We start from the raw sequence: 20,388 nt of genomic DNA on the forward strand, positions 1-20,388 counted from the left end.
TTTGGAGAAGACGTTTAATTTAGTACATTTTTGTGGACGAATTTAACACATGCTGCTGTTGAAGGAGCTTATTGAAAGAGATTCAGCCCTTTTTTACGTCTCGCCCAAGAATAACTTTTGCTGTTTTTGTTGAAAGACCTATTGTGTACAATACTAACACCCACAGGGGGCTTTGGGTCAGCCAGTGCTTATCATTGGTTGATCCTCTTGTCAATCTCATTTGCTTGCTTCTTATTTGATGACTTTCAGTCTTATTGTGATTGTCCCTCCCGTGGAGCATAGTTTGTCTACCATCTTTAGCTGGTTGATGTTTATCCTTCCACTGCTTACATACAGGAAACTACTTTTTTCTTACGCTTTGGGCACTCCATGGGAGTCAATGTGTTTACTTTATCTCTTCTCCCCTCTCATCTGTGTGTTGCTTCCCCCTCACATTTCTGCCCTCTTGTGTGCTCAGTGTTTTTCTTCCACCCACCATCTCTTCTGCTGCTACCCTTCCCTGTCCTTTATTAAGCACCCCACCTCAACAAGCTCCTCTATTGCTCTGACACCCCTTCGTTCTCATCATCGCCTTTAAAGGGCACTGTCTTCCTAACCCCACTTACCCCCCATTCTTCCTTGTTCCTTCGCTCCTCATTGTCCCATTAATATTTTTATACTGTAATATTATAGTCTTTTACCTTTTATCAGGGCCGGCAATTGCAATTTACTATTAACACATTTATTTCTCTAAAGGCTCTTTTTTGTGACTTTTATTTTTTTGTAATTTACAGCTGCAAAATTGGCATACACCAGCCTGAAACCGTAGATTTAAAGAAAATGGCTGCTGTGTCATGATGTATGCATTTGTATACATCATTGCAAATAGCACTTCAACAATTATTTTTTTGGGCGATGCTGTTACATATTTTTCTTTTTTCCAATGGGGCGAAACCTACTGACTTTGCCAGTGCTTGTTTCAATCCACCGGTGAATTCCTAACACACACCCTTTGCCGCTCAGTACCTATTTTCCCATTCTACTTTACAGCACCTCTCTTTACCTCATTACGGTCCCCTCTTTCTGTACATCTCCCTCTTTCATCCATTCCTCTAACTTCATTCTCTGCTAGGGTTCACTGATAGAATATTGATAGTAAAAATATTGATATTAAAAATATCGAAATAAAGATATAGCTAGTAAAAATATCAACTCACTAAACTTAAACAGGTATGTACAAAAAAATGGAATAAAAAATATCGAAGTTAAAAATATAGATGTTAAAAATATCGATTTACAAATATAAATAAAATAACATAAAAAATATGAAATATTAATATTATCTTTAACAAAAGAAATTACATTTAATACACATTCTAACAAAATATAAAAAATAAACCTAATTTAAACAAATATAAACACACAAACATAATTATGTATACATATACATATATTTACTTTGTAAAAAATTATTTACTATTATCTTTATTTAATTTTTTAACTTTTAAATTATATATAAAACATATATAGATATATCAATAATTAAAAAAAACATTCTATAATTAATTAAAACATTAAACTATTAAAATAAAAATAAAACGTACATTTCGCAACACAAAAAATACAACAGTAAGGAGAATTTTGGATAGCGGAGGGGTAAAAATAACTATTCCCACTCCAGTGAGTGTAACAGCAGGGAAAGTGCTGGATAGCGAAGGGGTAGAAATTACTATTCCCACTCCTGTGAGTGCAACAGTAGGGAAAGTGCTGGATAGCGAAGGGGTGAAAATGACTATTCCGACTCCAGTGAGTGCAAATGTAGGGAAAAAACTGGATAGCGGAAGGGTAAAAATTACTATTCCCACTCCAGTGAGTGCAACAGTAGGTAAAGTGCTGGATAGCAGAAAGGTAAAAATGACTAATCCCAATTCAAAGAGTACAACAGTAGTGAAAGTATTGGATAGTGGAGGGGTATAACTTACTATTCCCACTCCAGTGAGTGCAACAGTAGGGAAAGTATTGGATAGCTGAGGGGTAAAAATTACTATTCCCACTCCAGTGAGTGAAACATTAGGGAAAGTGCTGGATAGAGGAATGGTACAAATTACTATTCCCACTCCAGTGAGTGCAACAGTAGGGAAAGTATTAATTGCGGAGGGGTACAAATTACTATTCCCACTCCAGTGAGTGCAACAGTAGGGAAAGTGTTGGATAGCGGAGGGGTAAAACTTACTATTCCCACTCCAGTGAGTGAAACAGTAGGGAAAGTGCTAGATAGCAGAGGGGTAAAAAATTACTATTCCCACTCCAGTGAGTGCAACAGTAGGGAAAGTGCTGGATAGCGGAGGGGTAACAATTACTAATCCCTCTCCAGTGAGTGCAACAGTAGGGAAAGTATTGGATAGCAGAAAAATAAATTACTAATAACATTTCAACTATTTAAAAAACTATATATATATATTCTTAAAAATAAATAAACAATATTTGAAAAATATACCCTTAAACCTATTAAACATATATAAATAACACATATTATAATGTTAATTACATATAATACAAACCTACAAATATGATATTAAAAAAACTTAGAAATACATTTATAAACAATATTTATTTAAAAGAAACAAATATTCACAAACAAATTATTTAAAACATAAATATATTTATTTTATTTCCTACCATATAACACTACACCAATAAAAAAAATCCACATTTGTATTAAAATGTATTTCCATAATTAATAATACATTTAAAATATGTTATTAAAAAAGATAACATTTATTGATTACACATTCTTTAAGACTATACTATCCACACCTCTACACACACCTAAAATTATTTATACAATTACGAATAGTAATTAATTAATAATTCATCAACAAATAATAAATTACTTCCTATCCTTTCCAGGGTAGCTATAAACACCACAACACACACCTAAAATTAATTACACAATTACCAAAATTAATTACTAAATAACTCATTTAAATTAACAACTAATAATTAATCAATCAAATGTAAATTACTTCCTACCCTTTCCAACATTTACACCTATAAACGCCACAACACAGACCTAAAATGTATTACAAAATAACCATAATCAATTACCTTAAATTAATTAACAACTAATTATTAGTTCATCAATAAAAATATAATTACTTCCCACCATTTACACCTACAAACACAGCAACACACACCTAAAATTATTTACACAATTACCATAATTATTAATTACTAATTATCAAACAATTAATAATACATTATTTACACATTTAACACTATAACATCACAATCATACAAATATTAATAAATAAAAATTATTCAACAAAATTGAAATATTTAAATTACATCCACCCTATTCCCCTATAAACCCACAACCCGCTACAGAACTAAAAACGCAAAAGTCAATGTAAAAAAATGTAATAACTACTATAAATAATCAATAAAATATATTTAATTAAATTACTACCCACCCTGTTCCACTACAAACCCACAACCCACTACAGAAATAACAATGCAAAAATCAATTTTAAGAAACGTAATAACTACTATAAATAATCAATATAATTTATATAATTAAATTACTTCACACCCTATTCCTCTATAAACCCACAACCCGCTGCAGAACTAAAATTGAAAAATTCAATTAAAAAAAAGGATTAACTACTACAATTTTAACACATATAATAAAAATACAAACAATTCTTATACAAAAAGACAAACATCACACACATATATAAAATATATACTAAAATACATAATATTAATTAAAAAATCGATATTTTTAACAACTTAGGGCCTGATTCTGATGTGGGTTGGAAAGCTTCCCGACCGAATCGGTTTGGAAATGGTTTCCGACCCACTCGGATTGAGAGAGTCCAATTGACAGAATACGATGCATCCGGATACTTCCCGATACGATTTGGTTGGACTCCCATTGACTTCAATGGGAGCATATGATCCTAACCACATCATAATTGGGCCCTCGGTTGGGAACACACGTTCCTGATCCGATTTGGAAGGAGCAAATGCCGTTAGGAGGCCTTACTAACCGCATCAGAATCAGGTTCTAGGTGGAAATGCTTTCCTAACCGCATCAGAATCAGGCCCTATATTTTGACAAATTATATTTAAGACTTCAATATTTTTTACATCGATATTACTTACCTAAAATTGATATTCTTGACCACAATATTTTTTCTGTCGATATTTCTGACCCACGATATTTTTACCTTGATATTTGTGCAAATCGATATTTTAACATCGATATTTTGTCTCTGCACCCTCTACTAGGTGCCCATTCACTCCTATTTTCTCTTCCTTCTTTCCTCCCCTGCCCTTCTCTCTTCCCTCCTAGTCTCTTTTTCTGTCTGTCTGTTCTTTGCATTTCATCTCCCTTCATTTTCTCCTTTTCCATAACTGAACTTCTCTTTCCGCTGTCTCTAATGGTCTTCAACCTGTCTCCATATTGCTAAACGTCTCTCTCCCTTTGACCCATTGCACCTTCTTTCTTCTTCTCCTCGTATGTCTGCAGCTTGTTTATTCTCGTTCTCTCCATCTCCTGCTCCCCTTCTTTCCCCCTCACCTAATCTCCTACCTGTCCCCTCTGTACACTATCCTTTTCCCCTTCCACGCTTAGGGTGACCAGACGTCCCGGGTTTCCCCGGATGGTCCCGGTTTTCAGAGCAGTGTCCCGGTGTCCCGACACTTTGCTCCAAATTAAAGAAATGTCCTGGTTTTTGCGCAGTGCCTGGGTTCAGCAGATAAATGTCCCGGTTTTTAAATAGGGTCTCGGTGCGCCTGCTTTACTTCTCATTGCACCATCAGGATTCAAGCAAGCCGGGCCGACGACGGCTGAAATGCCAGAAACCGGTCCCCGGAAGCTTGTTTCCTTCCCAGTGTAAGAATTGGCTTGGTAGTTTGGTTTGCCCTGTTCCCATCATGCACTGGGACAGGAACAGACTAATTTGCATATAGCCAGGTTCTGAACTGGGATGGTGCAGTGAGCTAAAAAACGGTGTTGGATCTAGCCCTGATCTCTTGACTGGGTGAGAGTATTCTGCTTAATTCAGAAACTCTGTCCATCACCACCCCTTGTTGTTAAATATTTTGTCCACCCTAAGCGTGGAAGGGTATACTCAGATGTGAGTCCCTTGCTCATTGCACCATCAGGATTCAAGCAAGCCGGGCCGACGACGGCTGAAATGCCAGAAACCGGTCCCCGGAAGCTTGTTTCCTTCCCAGTGTAAGAATTGGCTTGGTAGTTTGGTTTGCCCTGTTCCCATCATGCACTGGGACAGGAACAGACTAATTTGCATATAGCCAGGTTCTGAACTGGGATGGTGCAGTGAGCTAAAAAACGGTGTTGGATCTAGCCCTGATCTCTTGACTGGGTGAGAGTATTCTGCTTAATTCAGAAACTCTGTCCATCACCACCCCTTGTTGTTAAATATTTTGTCCACCCTAAGCGTGGAAGGGTATACTCAGATGTGAGTCCCTTGCTCATTGCACCATCAGGATTCAAGCAAGCCGGGCCGACGACGGCTGAAATGCCAGAAACTGGTCCCCGGAAGCTTGTTTCCTTCCCAGTGTAAGAATTGGCTTGGTAGTTTGGTTTGCCCTGTTCCCATCATGCACTGGGACAGGAACAGACTAATTTGCATATAGCCAGGTTCTGAACTGGGATGGTGCAGTGAGCTAAAAAAACGGTGTTGGATCTAGCCCTGATCTCTTGACTGGGTGAGAGTATTCTGCTTAATTCAGAAACTCTGTCCATCACCACCCCTTGTTGTTAAATATTACTTCTCACAGGTGCTGAGACGGGTCTCTATTGGGCTCGCCATTTTTGCCCTCACGATGAAAAAAATTATCTTACTGCTGCAGCAAAGCCACCCTTCACTGCCTTCAAAGAGACTCGTTATAGTTCTTTTACAGTCTCACCATTCCAGAACTGAAGCATTTTCAATGTTATGTACAACAAAGCCAAAGTTGTTGCTTATTTATCTTATGCAGCTAACAACAATTGACAAAGCCAATAGTCCTGGCTTGTTGTAGGTGTAATGTTACTTGTTGTATTATATATCTGGATACAATGACAGAATCAGCACGTTTTTCGGGCCGAACGCTATGCTAATCACAGATTTTTTTAGATTATGTGTTTTAAGCCGCGTGCTTAATTACATCGACCACGCCCCTTGAGAGACCCTCTTCACGCCGTTTTTTCATCCCACTTCAAACCCTGGGTACTTCTGCCAGTCCTACTTCCATGACTTATACTTGTCCCGGTTGTTTTTGTTTTTTAGAATCTGGTCACCCTATCCACGCTACTCCATCCCTTGTAAACCTGCCCCCTAGATTACCATCCCGGCCTTCTCTTCCTCCATTGCTAAACCTCGCTCCACGTCTTTCTGTTCCTCCAATGCTTCCCGCGTTCTCACCCTCCTACATCTCCTCCCATAGGCCCTCTTTTTCCCCCAACACATCTTGCCTCGGCTTACCCTCTTTTTCTCTCTTTGTATTTCCTCCTTTCTTCCCCTACACTTTTTCTCACCTTATTTCCTGCGTTCTCTCCCTCCCTCTTCCCATCAACTCGTCTTAACCCATGTATTTAACCTCTCATTGCCCCTTTCTCTCCCTCGCGCCTCTTCTCTCGCCTCCCACATAACTGGCGCCTCCTCTTTTTACTACCCCTTGCTTCCTTTTCCTCTCTTTCGCTCCGTTTCTCTCTCCCCCCCCCCCTCGTTGTATCCTCTCCCTCCTTCTCGCGCCTCTTCTCATACCTTTCCCTGCTCACCCCCCTTTGCGCTCACATTTTGCTTTTTCTCAGAAGCGTTTGATTCCCATTTTAGCTCGGGAAGAGCAGAGAGGCCCGCTGCCTTTGAAGGTGGCGCTGTATGCGGCCCTCGGAAGGAATCAATGAGCCGGACGGGGGTGGGGGTGGGGGGAGGGTGGTGTATGAGAGGTGGTTGGATGGAGGAAGTGCGGAGGGGGCCTGCCAGCGTCGCATCACAAAGGAAACTCACCTTCCCCTCTGCTTCAGAAGATAAAGCGCTCATTAAGTGACATTTTAACAACAGCACAAGATTATTAAAAAGCGCGCAGAACAAATGGCGACATCACGGAGCAGCTGCTTTGAAAAGAACGCCCTCCGCGGGGATGTTGTCTAAGCAAATATCTGGCATGTTGTTATTCAACATTCACTGAAAACAGGAGCCTCACACATATGGTAATGCGGTGTTTTTTGGGAAGGGCGGCGGTTCTGGGAGATTGGGTCAGTCTTGCGTTCAGACAGAGCAGGTGCAGGGCGGCAGGTGTGCACGCCTCCCTCAAGCACACAGAACCAGGGCACAAGTCCTACAAAACGAAGTTGGGGGACAGTGTGCAAGGGAAATCATGACGCGTGATTCCACAGCGCATGATGTCACGATGCGTGACAGTGCATGTGACATTGCAGGAAGTGACCTCAATGGAAGAAGTGACATCATATATTAAGACCGCACACATATAGTTATCAGGTATATCATGAGTACATTTAAACACATTATGAGATTTAACAAATGAGATTTGGTGTCGGGGTTGTGTCAAAAAAGTGGTGCACTCTCGACGCAAATTCTGGGCCTCAACTAATACATTTATTTTTTTAAGCCCTGCCACAAAGAAATTGTCAACAAGGAGAAGCAAGGCAGTAGATCTGTTATGCTTAATTGGTTGCAACGTCTATATTTTAAAATATTTCATTGGGTTAAGGCACCTGCTGTAAAGGTTCCAGTAAATCTCAGGGAATTGTCGTAATGGTGAGATAACACTGGAGTTTAACACCTTTGTTGGAGAGATCTGTGTTTTGTGAAATCCTAGATTTGTATCAAAGCAATATAAGGTTAATGTGTCTCCTGTAAAGCACACCAAGTAACAAGTAGATGACAGAATTTTATTTTATGTAGATAGTAAAGTGGGTTACTGATTTTAAAACAGAGATCCTTTTGTTACTTGCAGTACATAAATTGTAATCCTTGTAACATAGCACAGTGAGCTATGAAGGACATGTGACTCCTACACCTTGTAACCCTGTCTCATGTAACTCATCTTGTACATTGATTTACACATGCACATGATTTATTGTCAATGTATATTGTGTATGTTACGTAAAGAGCTCTGACACCCTGCATTGGGTTGCATAGCGCTATCAAAGAAATAAAATAGTGCTATTGAAATTATTTCTGTAAATGCTGGGACAGACCAACACATCTGACATTCTTACAGTGCATGCATCTCTTATATAAAGGGGCTGAACAACGGCAAAAGCATGCCTCCCTTAAGTACCTGTGAAGAGATAAGACTGTGTGCCTTTGTTTCCCCTCCATGGCATTTACATGTAAGTATGAGGTTCCAGGCCGCCTCCAGTCGAGATATTTAAACAAAAGGAGGCCTGCTGACCCCTTAACTTCGTCCCAGCTGAGTTGAACATGAAAAGCTCCCTCTCTGCCTGCACATTGCTGCTGAGATGTGAAAGCAGACAATATAGAGGCGCTGCTGAACGTGTCCCGCTGTCTTACACCAGGACAATATCAACATATTTCTTTGGGGCCCAACTTCTTGGCAGGGGGGACGGCATCCACCCTGTGAAAAGAGTGGGTGGACACCGTGTACCTGCGTGTACCCCCGACTCTAGCCCTGCACAGAACCATAGGTACAGCCCAGGCAGCAGCAGTGCAAGCTTCTCTAGCACACAGACCAAGGCACAGTTGTTTTGTATTGCAACAGTAATAATACGCTTACTACCCATATGTGGTACAAAAGGGGGTGGTGATGGACGGAGCATCTGAACCAATCAAACACTCACACCCAGTCAAAAGATCTGGGTTTAATCCATCACCGTTCTTTAGCCCACTCTGCCACCCCAGTTCAGACATGGCCATATGCAAATCAGTCTGACCCTGTGCCTCATGGGAACAGTCCAGCCCGAACTGCCAAGCCATGCCTTCCCTGGACCGGAAACAAGCTTCCGAGGACCGGTTTCTGGCATTACAGCCGTCTTCAGCCCGGCTTGCTTGAATCCAGTGGCAAAGTGAGCAAGGGACTCACGTCTGAGCATACTCTGCCACACTTATGGCGGCCAAAGCGGTACAAAAGGGGGTGGTGATGGACGGAGCATCTGAACCAATCAAACACTCACACCCAGTCAAAAGATCTGGGTTTAATCCATCACCGTTCTTTAGCCCACTCTGCCACCCCAGTTCAGACATGGCCATATGCAAATCAGTCTGACCCTGTGCCTCATGGGAACAGTCCAGCCCGAACTGCCAAGCCATGCCTTCCCTGGACCGGAAACAAGCTTCCAAGGACCGGTTTCTGGCATTACAGCCGTCTTCAGCCCGACTTGCTTGAATCCAGTGGCAAAGTGAGCAAGGGACCCACGTCTGAGCATACCCTGCCACACTTATGGCGGCCAAAGAGGTACAAAAGGGGGTGGTGATGGACGGAGCATCTGAACCAATCAAACACTCACACCCAGTCAAAAGATCTGGGTTTAATCCATCACCGTTCTTTAGCCCACTCTGCCACCCCAGTTCAGACTTCAGACATGGCCATATGCAAATCAGTCTGACCCTGTGCCTCATGGGAACAGTCCAGCCCGAACTGCCAAGCCATGCCTTCCCTGGACCGTAAACAGGAAAGGCATGGCTTGGCAGTTCGGGCTGGACTGTTCCCATGAGGCACAGGGTCAGACTGATTTGCATATGGCCATGTCTGAACTGGGGTGGCAGAGTGGGCTAAAGAACGGTGATGGATTAAACCCAGATCTTTTGACTGGGTGTGAGTGTTTGATTGATTCAGATGCTCCGTCCATCACCACCCCCTTTTGTACCGCTTTGGCCGCCATAAGTTGGCAGGGTATGCTCAGACGTGAGTCCCTTGCTCACTTTGCCACTGGATTCAAGCAAGCCGGGCTGAAGCCGGCTGTAATGCCAGAAACCGGTCCTCGGAAGCAAGAGCAACTTACAACAGAACCAGACTACAATGCACATTTTTATCACAGGATGTTGAGCCAGAGCCAGGATTTGCAGTTGGTTCCACACATTCTAGTGTCAACAACTCTAGCTACTAGATCACATCTTCTCCTTTGTAGTGATTGCCATGGTCTTTAGAAGCTGGAAAAGCCAACATCAGAAAACTAAGCAGAATGATTTACTTGACCACACACACACTGCCGCCTACAGATAGATGTTAAAAGTCAACCTTCACAGTTCTTTCAGAGTGAAAGTCACTAGTCTCCCTCTGAATTACATCCCATCAAATAGAACATGTTTACTATCTCATTGAAAACGGCTAACTTTGACTGAACTTAGAGCGAGCTTTCTGTCTCGCCTTTGCTTGTGATTCAGTGCAAGGCTTTATGTGAGAAAAAAGTGTGGGAGGGTCTCTAAAAGGGCCAAAAAAGCATACTTAGGAATACTATCCAAGAGGCATGGCCTACATAAGTAAAGGCGTGGCTTAAAAGATATAAACTATATTCTTGTGTTTCAAACAGCATGCCCCTGACTAGTATGCGAGTGCCTCTCTGTTAGTTTTCTGTTATTGCGTTCAGACACAATAGAACAACAAACACATGCCTTAAGAAAAGCCCAATCTATTGGCTTTGCCAGTGCTTGTTAGAAGTATGAGAAAAATAAGTAACAACAGTGATGTCGTTGGGAATAATTAGAATTGAAAGTATTTCCATCCTGAAACTAGGAGACTGAATTAAACATTACTAAGGTCTGTAGACTGGATTGTGGTCTTCAGTGTCTCAGTCACTCCTGTTCTCCCCTTCACACTATTGTACCCTGAAATCTCTCACTTTAGTAAACACTTGCATTCTTTTTCTCCTGGCATCTTTCTCACTATCCTCCATCTGTATCTCTCGGGTATCATCTCTTTCCTCTTCAGCACTGTCTTTCACTGTCTCCTTCTGCAAGTTTTCCTTTCATCTCCTCCACTTTATACCTCCCCACACACAGCCCACCCACTCACATGTAAGCACTGCATTTTCTTTTATCCTTTGGTGCTGTCAATGTTTGGACAGTTAGGTGTGTGCCTCTGTCAAACATTTTCCCATAGAAACACAATTACAAATAGCACATATGTGACAACCACTCTGTGCACTCTGCGGAGAGGTTACGGATCGGATGTGCATGTAGCCTGAATACCTTTATGACTTTATGATTTTTGCTTGTACAGACTGTGCTTGCTGTGCCTGAGATTGTGTGCCTTATGCTTTTGTTGATTTGATTCTATGGCATGCTATTTTTATTTGTTCCATTCCTGTAACAGTTCTCTCATGTAACGTAACTGGTTCTATTGTACAGTGCTCTGACACCTTCGGGTAAAGTACGCGCTTTATAAGAATGCATTAAATAAATAAATAAATAAAATAAATACAGACACTGTGAGAAACTCACAATGCAGTGCCTTCATCCTCATTTCCTGCGCTCTCTTTCGATTCCCCTCAAACAATCACTCTCAACCTGACTTCACCCAGACACCTTATGGCTACTGAGATCAGAGTATTCATTAAATACAAGTAAAGAAAAAAACTACAGAAAAACAACACCTGCAAAATGCAAATACTCTTTAAAAGGAACACAGGATGAAGTAAAACTTGAAATGTAAATAGGGACTGCATTACTGGCAGGTATTATAGTAAGAGTTTTTAAGCCTTCCTTTTAGAAATGGATCAGTGGTTTTGCCTGTAAAGTAAAGGACATGTATTGGGATGGAATCTCAACTTAATGGCTGTGAGTGCTCGACTGCATGAGCATCTGGTGTCCTGACTTTTGATTTGGTCGCTAAGATAATGCTAATATAGAGTGAGTGCAATGGCCTAGGCCTGTCTCTGACAATGTGAGGTCCATGACCTGTCCTGTAACCGGGAGGGTGCACCAACTCTGCCCTCAGAGAAAACAGCAAACTACTACCCCTGTCATAGGTGTATCACTTAAAGTGGTGGTGGAAGTGCAACATCTTTTATGTTGAAAGTGTGACCAGAATTTGCTTTATTATGTCAGCAAAAGTGTGGTCTACAAACCCCTTTCCTGCAGTTATTTGAAGACCCGGGAATCCCATGTGCATGTATGTGTTCACCGAGTGAGTGATGCTTGCATGGTAGCCAGACTCTATGTACGTGAGAGTCTGGATGCTTAACGATTGGGAATCATTTTCGAAGTCCTTGGATTAGCATGGCCTAAGGTGGAAGATGACAATAGCTTACCCATAAATGGAAGTGTATTGCCTGCATTCCTATGACCAGAGGGTGAAGGTCCAGATACTGAGGTGGGGAGGAAAGAGACAGGGCTAACATTAGAAATTCCATGAAGACCTTATTAGTAAGGCACTGCTGATTAGTTTGTCCTGGGGACTGTCATTTTGTGGATGGTAAAGGTGAGCAGTGAGTGGTGGGACTGCAGTTTCTGTTGTTTAAGTTCCTTTTCAGTGGTCCCTCAAGGATCCTGGGGGTCAGTCATATACATCTGAGAACATCATCACTACAACATCACTACAGATCCTGGGGACCCTTTTGGGACCACTGAAGTCATGCGTACCTCTGTAGTGATACTAATAATCTTGAAATGGTCGTGCTTGGTTCTTGAACTTTTTTTGGCCTGATGATAACCCTTTATTGGTATATGGATTGAAATGCCATCGACTTTCATCGGTCGAGAAAGATCCTCATTGATTGACCTTGTTGGGATTGAGAACCAATTTTGATTGGACTTTCAAAATGTCTTATTTCCAAATTTGCAATCTCTGAATGGGTCTCTCCACTGCTTCTTTTGTTGTTATTTCTGATCACTTTTTTATCTTTTGCATTGTTTGTTGCATGAATACTTTGAGCTCTGTGGGGCAGATTTACAACAAACTGACACATCTGGAATGATGTGTCAGTTTCCCTGCACCTCCATGCGATACCCTTATGCCACCATGGATGCGCCGTATTTACAATACGGCGCACCATGGTGCAAGGATTGACAGATGCGTCAGAATTTCTGAGGCATCTGTTGGCCCAAAAGTCACGCATCTGCTGGAGTCGTGTCGCAAGCACAATGCAACTCCAGAAAAGCTTGGGGAGACCTATATATTGTACTGTGTCAGTCCTTACGCCTTCTTCAAGCATGCCAAAAGGTTTTGACGCAGTGGCGTCCTAGAAGAAGCGCAGTGAAATCTTGCAGATTTCACTGTGTCACTTCGACTAGGTTTTTCCTGTGTGGGAACGCCCACCCTGCATACATTACACCTTACACAGGTATAGTGTGACGCAGGGTTTTACAACGTGACACACCTCCCTAGATGCGTCATGTATGGCCGCACTGTTTACACCGCCGCTGCATCACAAAAGTGACTTAACAGCGGTGCAAAAGTGTTGCATGGGGCATGTAAATCCGCCCCTGTGTGTTCACATCTCACTGAGCCCTTAATATATTGTTCTATTGTGATGATCACAACAACTGATCATAAACGATTTCCTTCCAAATATGTTTAGTCGGGTGTGATTTCTAATTTGGGGCGTTATACAATACATTGGTCAGGTATTGTCTGAATTCGGAGATATGTTTTTTTAACTTAAACCTAATAGGACACAGTTGTATCTACATACCTCATATCCCAGACCTGATGAGACTAAGGGTTACTCCTGTGGTTGTTTACAATGTGTTCAAAGAATTGAGACACGTCTTAGGTACAATGGCGCGGGGACTTTCAGCCCATAATAAACCTGGGGGAAGAACTATTGAACTGAGTTGCACTTCTAAACCCTTATAGGTTGCAGTGACATAATATGCACCCCGGCTATTTATGCCTCTGCCACAGTTTACTGGAGATTGTAGATGTTAAAGTCACCTGGTGGGAGGGTGCGAGAATGGGGTGGGGGAGGGTCGGCGCAGTGCCTACTGAGAGAAGCAGGTGTACAACAAAGTATCTGCTAATCTAATTGAAACGTGTAGTATTTAGTTCTTTTGTGTGTTTAATGTGCCTGCTTTTACAAGAAGACAAGCACTGGGCATTAAGTTATTGTGCCTGTTGGTTGACAGTTGAGTTCTGAGCCCTTGTCATCCACACTTCCTCCCTGTAAAGCCTGTGACTGCTCGCCCTCAATACCCTGACGCTCAAGTGGGCAGCGGGTTGTACTTGGCCCAAATTCAGAGCCACAGTTAGACGGAAACCATTACACTAGTACCACAATGTTTTGGGCCCAGTAGCACCTGTCAGTCCTGTAGCCCTGAATGGGGTCTGACGAGATGAAAACAGAGTCTGATTGGAACACGTTTCAAAGTCGGCTAATTGGATAGTTGTCTTGACTATTTCATTTCCCTGCTCCTCATTCAATGGCTTTCTTTCCTAGGTGTGTGTTTGTCCCACCCACACAGAATTTGGGTTATACCCTGATGTTTGGTGGGTTCACTGCTGAAATCAGGGAACTATTTTTCTTTCTGCTGTTTTGTTTGGTATTTGTGTTTTAAAACTTGATAATGTTCTTTCTCTCTCTCTCTCTGTCCACTCTCTTTCTCACTGTGCACTCACCACTCCTATCTTTCTCACCACACTTTCCAGTCATCCTTGCTTACCCCACTACCTCATTATTTTCCTCTCCTTCCCTCCACCTATGACACTGAGGACTGCAGTAATTCTTTGTATCTTTGTCTCATCACCACAGTGTCCCTCATCCTGCTCACCGGCTGCCGCTTGCCACCATTGCTTTGCCACTGCTTGAAAAACTGTAGAGGCACTGGCAAAGCCAATAGTGGTGACCAACCTTCGTGGAATATTAGCTTTTATGCTTACAATGCGTCTGTCATATTACATAAAGATGCAATGTGACCGACATCTTGTTAGGATTGAAAGTAATGTTTCAAGGGGACCAACAATTATTTTCTACACTTCCAAGATGGCTGCCATGCTGCACTTGCATGAAATGTGACGACCATCTTGGAAGTATAAAAAATTACATTTCATTATAGATAGGACGGCTATTGGCTTGGCCATATTTGCGCCACATTGGCAAAACTAGTAATGACATACAAAAAGCATTGGCAAGGCAATGCCGATTGGCTTTGCTAATGTTAAACTCATGGCAGGTATGTTCCATTCCACCCTGAATAGGGAGGAACCGCTGAAGGAAGTTCTAAAACTCAGCAATCAATCACAGGGAATATCATCAGTTCTTGTCACTACCTCAAGAACATCAATTGACTACCGTTGACAAAAGTACCACCTATGACGAAGGTGATTAAGGTGATTATACAGAAAGATGTTTGCTGGAGCCTAAAATAAAAAAAAACAGTTTGAATATAGAAAATTATGATGTCACCAGAATTACTAGAATTACTAGGGCATCTCCCAGGTCACCTGTAAATAAAACAACCCTAGCTGACAGTCCCACCAAGAGCCGACTGCCAGATCTTGGGGATCCATATGAAAGCATTTTTTAACCTGCTGGCAACATCACAAATGAATACTTATCCAGCACTTGTCAAGAGCGGCGTTTTTATCAAGCATGATCTCTTTGGGTGGCATTCCCGTGGGCAAGGACAAGTATAAAACGATTGGTTGATTTTCGATAATTGTATCCCAGTTTGACAAACAAGCATAGGCCGATAGGTCTTATCTATGCCATAGCTATTGGTTTTGTCCATGTCTTTTAGCCATGTTGTACAGCAGCGAGGCTGCGTTACAGCATGGCTGAAAGTTAGGGAAAGAAACACCATGATACAGCCTGCACTGGCTGCATCTTAGCTTTTTTTGTCTGATGGGAGGGGCTGCACAAGGAACCACACTGGGGGCAGTCAAGCAACACATTTCAAGAGAGGGGTGGACCGGACGAGGCAAGCAACACAACGAGGAAGGGTGTGGGATGGATGGGGCAACCAACACAGTGAGGGAGGAGGAAGGTGGAGAGATTGGGTAAGCAATGACGACAGGCCACCAGCAACAATGTGGGACGGGGTGGGTGTGGAGAAAAGTAGGCCTGCAAACACATGCACTCTTGTGGAGTGCTGCAATTAAAAGAAAAAAAGTAGCTGCACAAGCAGGCGAAGGAGACTGAACAATGAAGAGGGACTTCAGCCATGCTCCAGGGGAAGGACAAACATACGAAGACGAAGTGAAACTGGTATGTGCTGAGCACAGAGAAGCAAGGAAATGAGAGGGACGGTGAAGCCAACCAGTCGAATACAATGGGCGGCCTCTAAGCCCCCTGTAAGTAAACAAAATGTCTAATAAGCGACAGCGAAGGCGCTGCCTCAGGTGAGACCTAAGAACTGAAGGAAATATAATAGTAGGACAGCTGACAGAACACCACCCAACATTCGCAACAGTGTCTTCCAGTTAAATGTGTCAATCCAGCTAAACTGAATGTGTGTGATTTTTTGTCAAAAATATATATTGCACATCTAGTTGGTTTCAACAAAGATCACGTTACTACTCCCGACCCTAGATCTGAAGACCACTTCTCCAGAATCTCCACAGATGTCAGACACTCCAAAGAGGGGCGGACCAGATGGTGTCAAGAGGATGAGGAACCTGATCAGGTACACAGTGGGTAGGAAGGAAGGAACACTGTACAAGAGACAGAGGGCAGGAAAAGGCTGTATAAGGACAGTGGAGTTGGTGAGGCTTATAGTGTGACCTTAGTACATCAATAAGAAATTATTCAAAGCATAAAATAACTTTGAAATAAATGTGCTGTACAGAATAACAGTAAAATAACTGAAAAACGTCAGGGTAGACGCTCTGAGAGCATTAGTGTTTGCATGTAAGTTAATCGGTTGAGGAACGTTGTATGCATCCACTGCTTGCAGCAGTGCCGGCTCTCCGAAAAAGATAGTTGGCATCAGCGCCATTCCCTCCCCTATTCACTGTCATACAAACCTGTTACTTGCAATATCATTAATTTAGCAACTTTTTACAGAGATGATTTTTGTTGACAGCAGCGCCACCTGTCTTTTACAACGAACAATTCATTTGACTTTCACAGCAACAGCATCACCTATCAGTTACAATGAGCATTACGCTTGTGTTTGCTGTCTCTAGCGTCACCTGTCCGTCACAATGAATAGTGCAAAATTGACTTTGACAACTGCAGTGCCTCCTGCATCATGTTGATTTACTTAGTTGACAGGTGGCGGCAGAAATACTCACAATCGGTTACTATGAATAAAATATTTCTCTACTGTTTGAAGCAGTGGTATCTGCCAGGTGGACCGGCAGGATTGAAAACTTCCCATCATATTGCAGAATGTTACTAGCCCCTGTGGTGGAGGAGTCCCCTCACTTCAACACACAATGACATCTTCACATGATGTAAGACATTATCCCTCACGCACAGCTGTCTTGACACTTACTATTTCCCGGTGCGCCATCAGTACAGCAAAGTTGGTGAGGTGGCTGCAGGCGCAGGTGGTGTGGGTCTTATTGGTGTCCACCAGCCGGCAACCTTGCGTTGACCAGTATCCCATCATGGAGCGCTCTGAGTAATTCCAGAACGAGCAGTTGGCGTTGAAGTGGCTCTTGGTCTGTATTGGAAAAGTATTTGAAGATTTAATGGTCTTTCAAGTGTATAGTTACTACTATCAACTATGTGCAGGTGAATACATATAAATGTACATAAGATAAGGATGGAACGATGATAAGCTAGGATGCAGTGGTATAGACAGCAGGCATAGGCTCCAATGTGACAGACAGGCAATAGGCATGGCCACTGGAATCAGGGCCGGACTGGGAACCAAAACCGACCCTGGCACACTGCTCGGCCGGCTCCCCTAGGAGGAAGGAGGAGAGTGCAGCCAAGCTGTTTGCAGGGCCAGTTTCAAACGATTTTGTTACAGGGGGAAGATATTGCCCGCCCTCGTAAAAAAAATGCCCCCCCAGGGGCCTAAAACCGGCCCCCAAACGCCCAGTGCCCGCTACGGCCAGTCTGGCCCTGACTGGAATTATGCGGAAGGGGAGGGCCAAACTGTGCAGCAGGACTGAATAATTTATGCTGCAAGAAGATGCAAATTATGCAGAATAATTAGGGTGACCAGGCGTCCCGGATTTGCCAGGACGGTCCCCGTTTTTCACCAGCTGTCCGGGCAGATATCGAGAAATGTAGCTCATGTCCCGGTTTTTGGAAAGGGTCGACTAAAAACGGGAGAGGTGTTTTTTATGTTTTACAAAACAGGGATAGTTAGCAGTTGTTCCAAGAAAGCAATTTAATTCACAGGCAAGCTACTGGGTTTAAAAATAGCATCTTATGTATGTTATTACTGTCGGTTTTGTAATTCTCTGCTGAGGAGCGCTGTCATTCTGCGCGCTCGCTTGACATAAAGTTATAGTCCTTCTTCTATTTTTGTGAAATGTCCCGGTTTATTGCTTTAAAATTCTGGTCACCCTAAGAATAATGTGGCACATTTTGTGATCGTATTACTTCATTATTTTGTCATTTTTACACTTGTTGACACTGTCTGGCCATTGGTTGCACCTCATTAGTACCAGTTTATCACCCAAATAAAGCAATAAGCAACAGAAAGATGAACAGTCAATCTTTGCATGGGGCCTTCCACTGTGCGGCAACACATGCAGCTGGGTTTTTAGTAACTTTTGAACTATTTAAGATGGAAACAAGTTTTTTTGGGTCAAATCGGCAGATTATGCAGCAGATGATGAATTATGTGGCAAATATGGCAAATCTATAACTATGCAAAAAACGATGTGGCTGCATAATCACAAAATTTCAGTGGTCCTGGCAATAGGACATGGTTTTGTTGTTTTCAAGATGTTCCCTGAACCTCACTTATTCTATAAAATGCCTGCAGATTCTGCACTTGGTGTTACAGATGGATTAGGACCCCCATGCACCGAAGAATTCCAGACCCTGGGAGTCTGCCATGCCGTCTCTCAAACTGTAGGCAATATTTCTGTAACCCCAACTTCTGGTAATTTTCAGCACACTATCAAACCCCTCACTGGGAATGTCTTCAAAGGTCACAGTTGTCAATGAAAGCTTTGTGATTTCACAGTCATCAATGCAAAACTTTGTGACGCCACAGTCGTTATTGACAGCTACTTTATAACATAGTGATAAATACAGCTTTCTCACTGCGAACAAGCCGTTTCTCATCGCGAGCGATCGCGAGCATACGCGACCACTCGCAGTGGGAAACCTGACCACCCCGTGTTGAAAAATCTTGCCGGTATGTTTATTTTCCACGCTCGCACTTGCCAACTTGATGTTGACGATCGCCAACAAGGAAAAATCTCGCCGGGAGGTTTATTTTCCTCGCTTCACGCTTGCCAACTTGACGTTGGTGAACGTGATGCGGAGTTATTCGTAACTCTGCAAGCTCCACGTAAACTGGAGTGCAGGAAACTCCGCAAACGGAGCGGAGTTCACCGCCCAGGCTTACCTAAACGTCCCTCGCAGGAATGACAAGCCCCGTAATGTCACGCCCATCCATGACCAGTCTCTGAATGTTTCTCCCATCAGTGACAAGCAATGTGACGTCACACCCACCCACCCATCCTTAGCTGCTCTATACCACACCTTGTAATTCCAAGCCATGTGACTGCAGACCACACCTGCTAATTGAAAACATGGTCATATCACTGTAGTAGATGCCAGAATTCCTGAACAGTATGTATCGGTGCCCACAAGTCCTGTTATTCAGGCATTTGCCAAGGTTTTCACACGAGGAGGCCATTATCTCTTATTAGGGCCACTCCTAGAGTCAGTCTGACAATGGCTAAAAAGACACGTGCAAAACTAAACTTTTGCTGGTAATGTACGATTTCAGTGTCTTCACTTTTTTCACAGTTACATTTTATTGAACATTTAGCACATATGCAATCAAGTAGCATAGCTTTTATATCGTGCGTTGTAGCATCCATTCTTCACAAGAACACTTACAATTTCCTCTTCCTCCCACACACCACCCCATTTGTCTTCCATATAAACGTCGCCTTCCCTCAATCCGCGTCTTCCTCCCCCTTTATCAATCCACATCTTTAATGCCCCTTCTGGTACTTCCATTGATCTCGCGATGTTTACAGACTTCCCACGGAAGTAAATCATTACTGGTGGGAATCTCGCGCCCGATATCACGGTCACGCAGTTCAGGCAGAAAACTCCAAGCCTCGAGTCGTTGGGTGGGTTAGCTTTTTGTAATCTAAGCCAAAATCGCATTAGGCCGGAAACGTCCAGTGCAAACACCAGTTCTCTCTTTCCTCCTTAGCCACATTTGTTGGTGGCAATACCGATTTCTGTGTGTGTTTAGATGTAACCTGGCACACGCTAAGGGCGGTGGTCGCTAAACGCTAATTAACATAACGCCGCCTGCAAAAAGTGCTATTTCATCTCCCACCCCCTGAAGGTTACTCCTTTAATGGAAACAGAAGTCCTTC

At 42.7% G+C, this 20,388-nt stretch overlaps 1 protein-coding gene across 4 annotated transcripts in view; it reads right to left on the reverse strand.

The window, feature by feature from the left end:
- ADGRL1 (adhesion G protein-coupled receptor L1) overlaps positions 1 to 20,388 on the reverse strand; it is a 691,532-nt gene that overhangs the window by 97,403 nt on the left and 573,741 nt on the right. For all 4 annotated transcript variants that reach the window (XM_078681457.1, XM_078681438.1, XM_078681447.1 and 1 more), the window contains one exon: positions 17,352 to 17,522. In XM_078681457.1, the coding sequence (XP_078537583.1) occupies positions 17,352 to 17,522 (171 nt within the window). The remainder of the gene's footprint in view (positions 1 to 17,351; positions 17,523 to 20,388) is intronic.

Source organism: Lissotriton helveticus, chromosome 1_1 (assembly GCF_964261635.1).
Source record: "Lissotriton helveticus chromosome 1_1, aLisHel1.1, whole genome shotgun sequence".
Classification (NCBI taxonomy): Eukaryota; Metazoa; Chordata; class Amphibia; order Caudata; family Salamandridae; genus Lissotriton; species Lissotriton helveticus.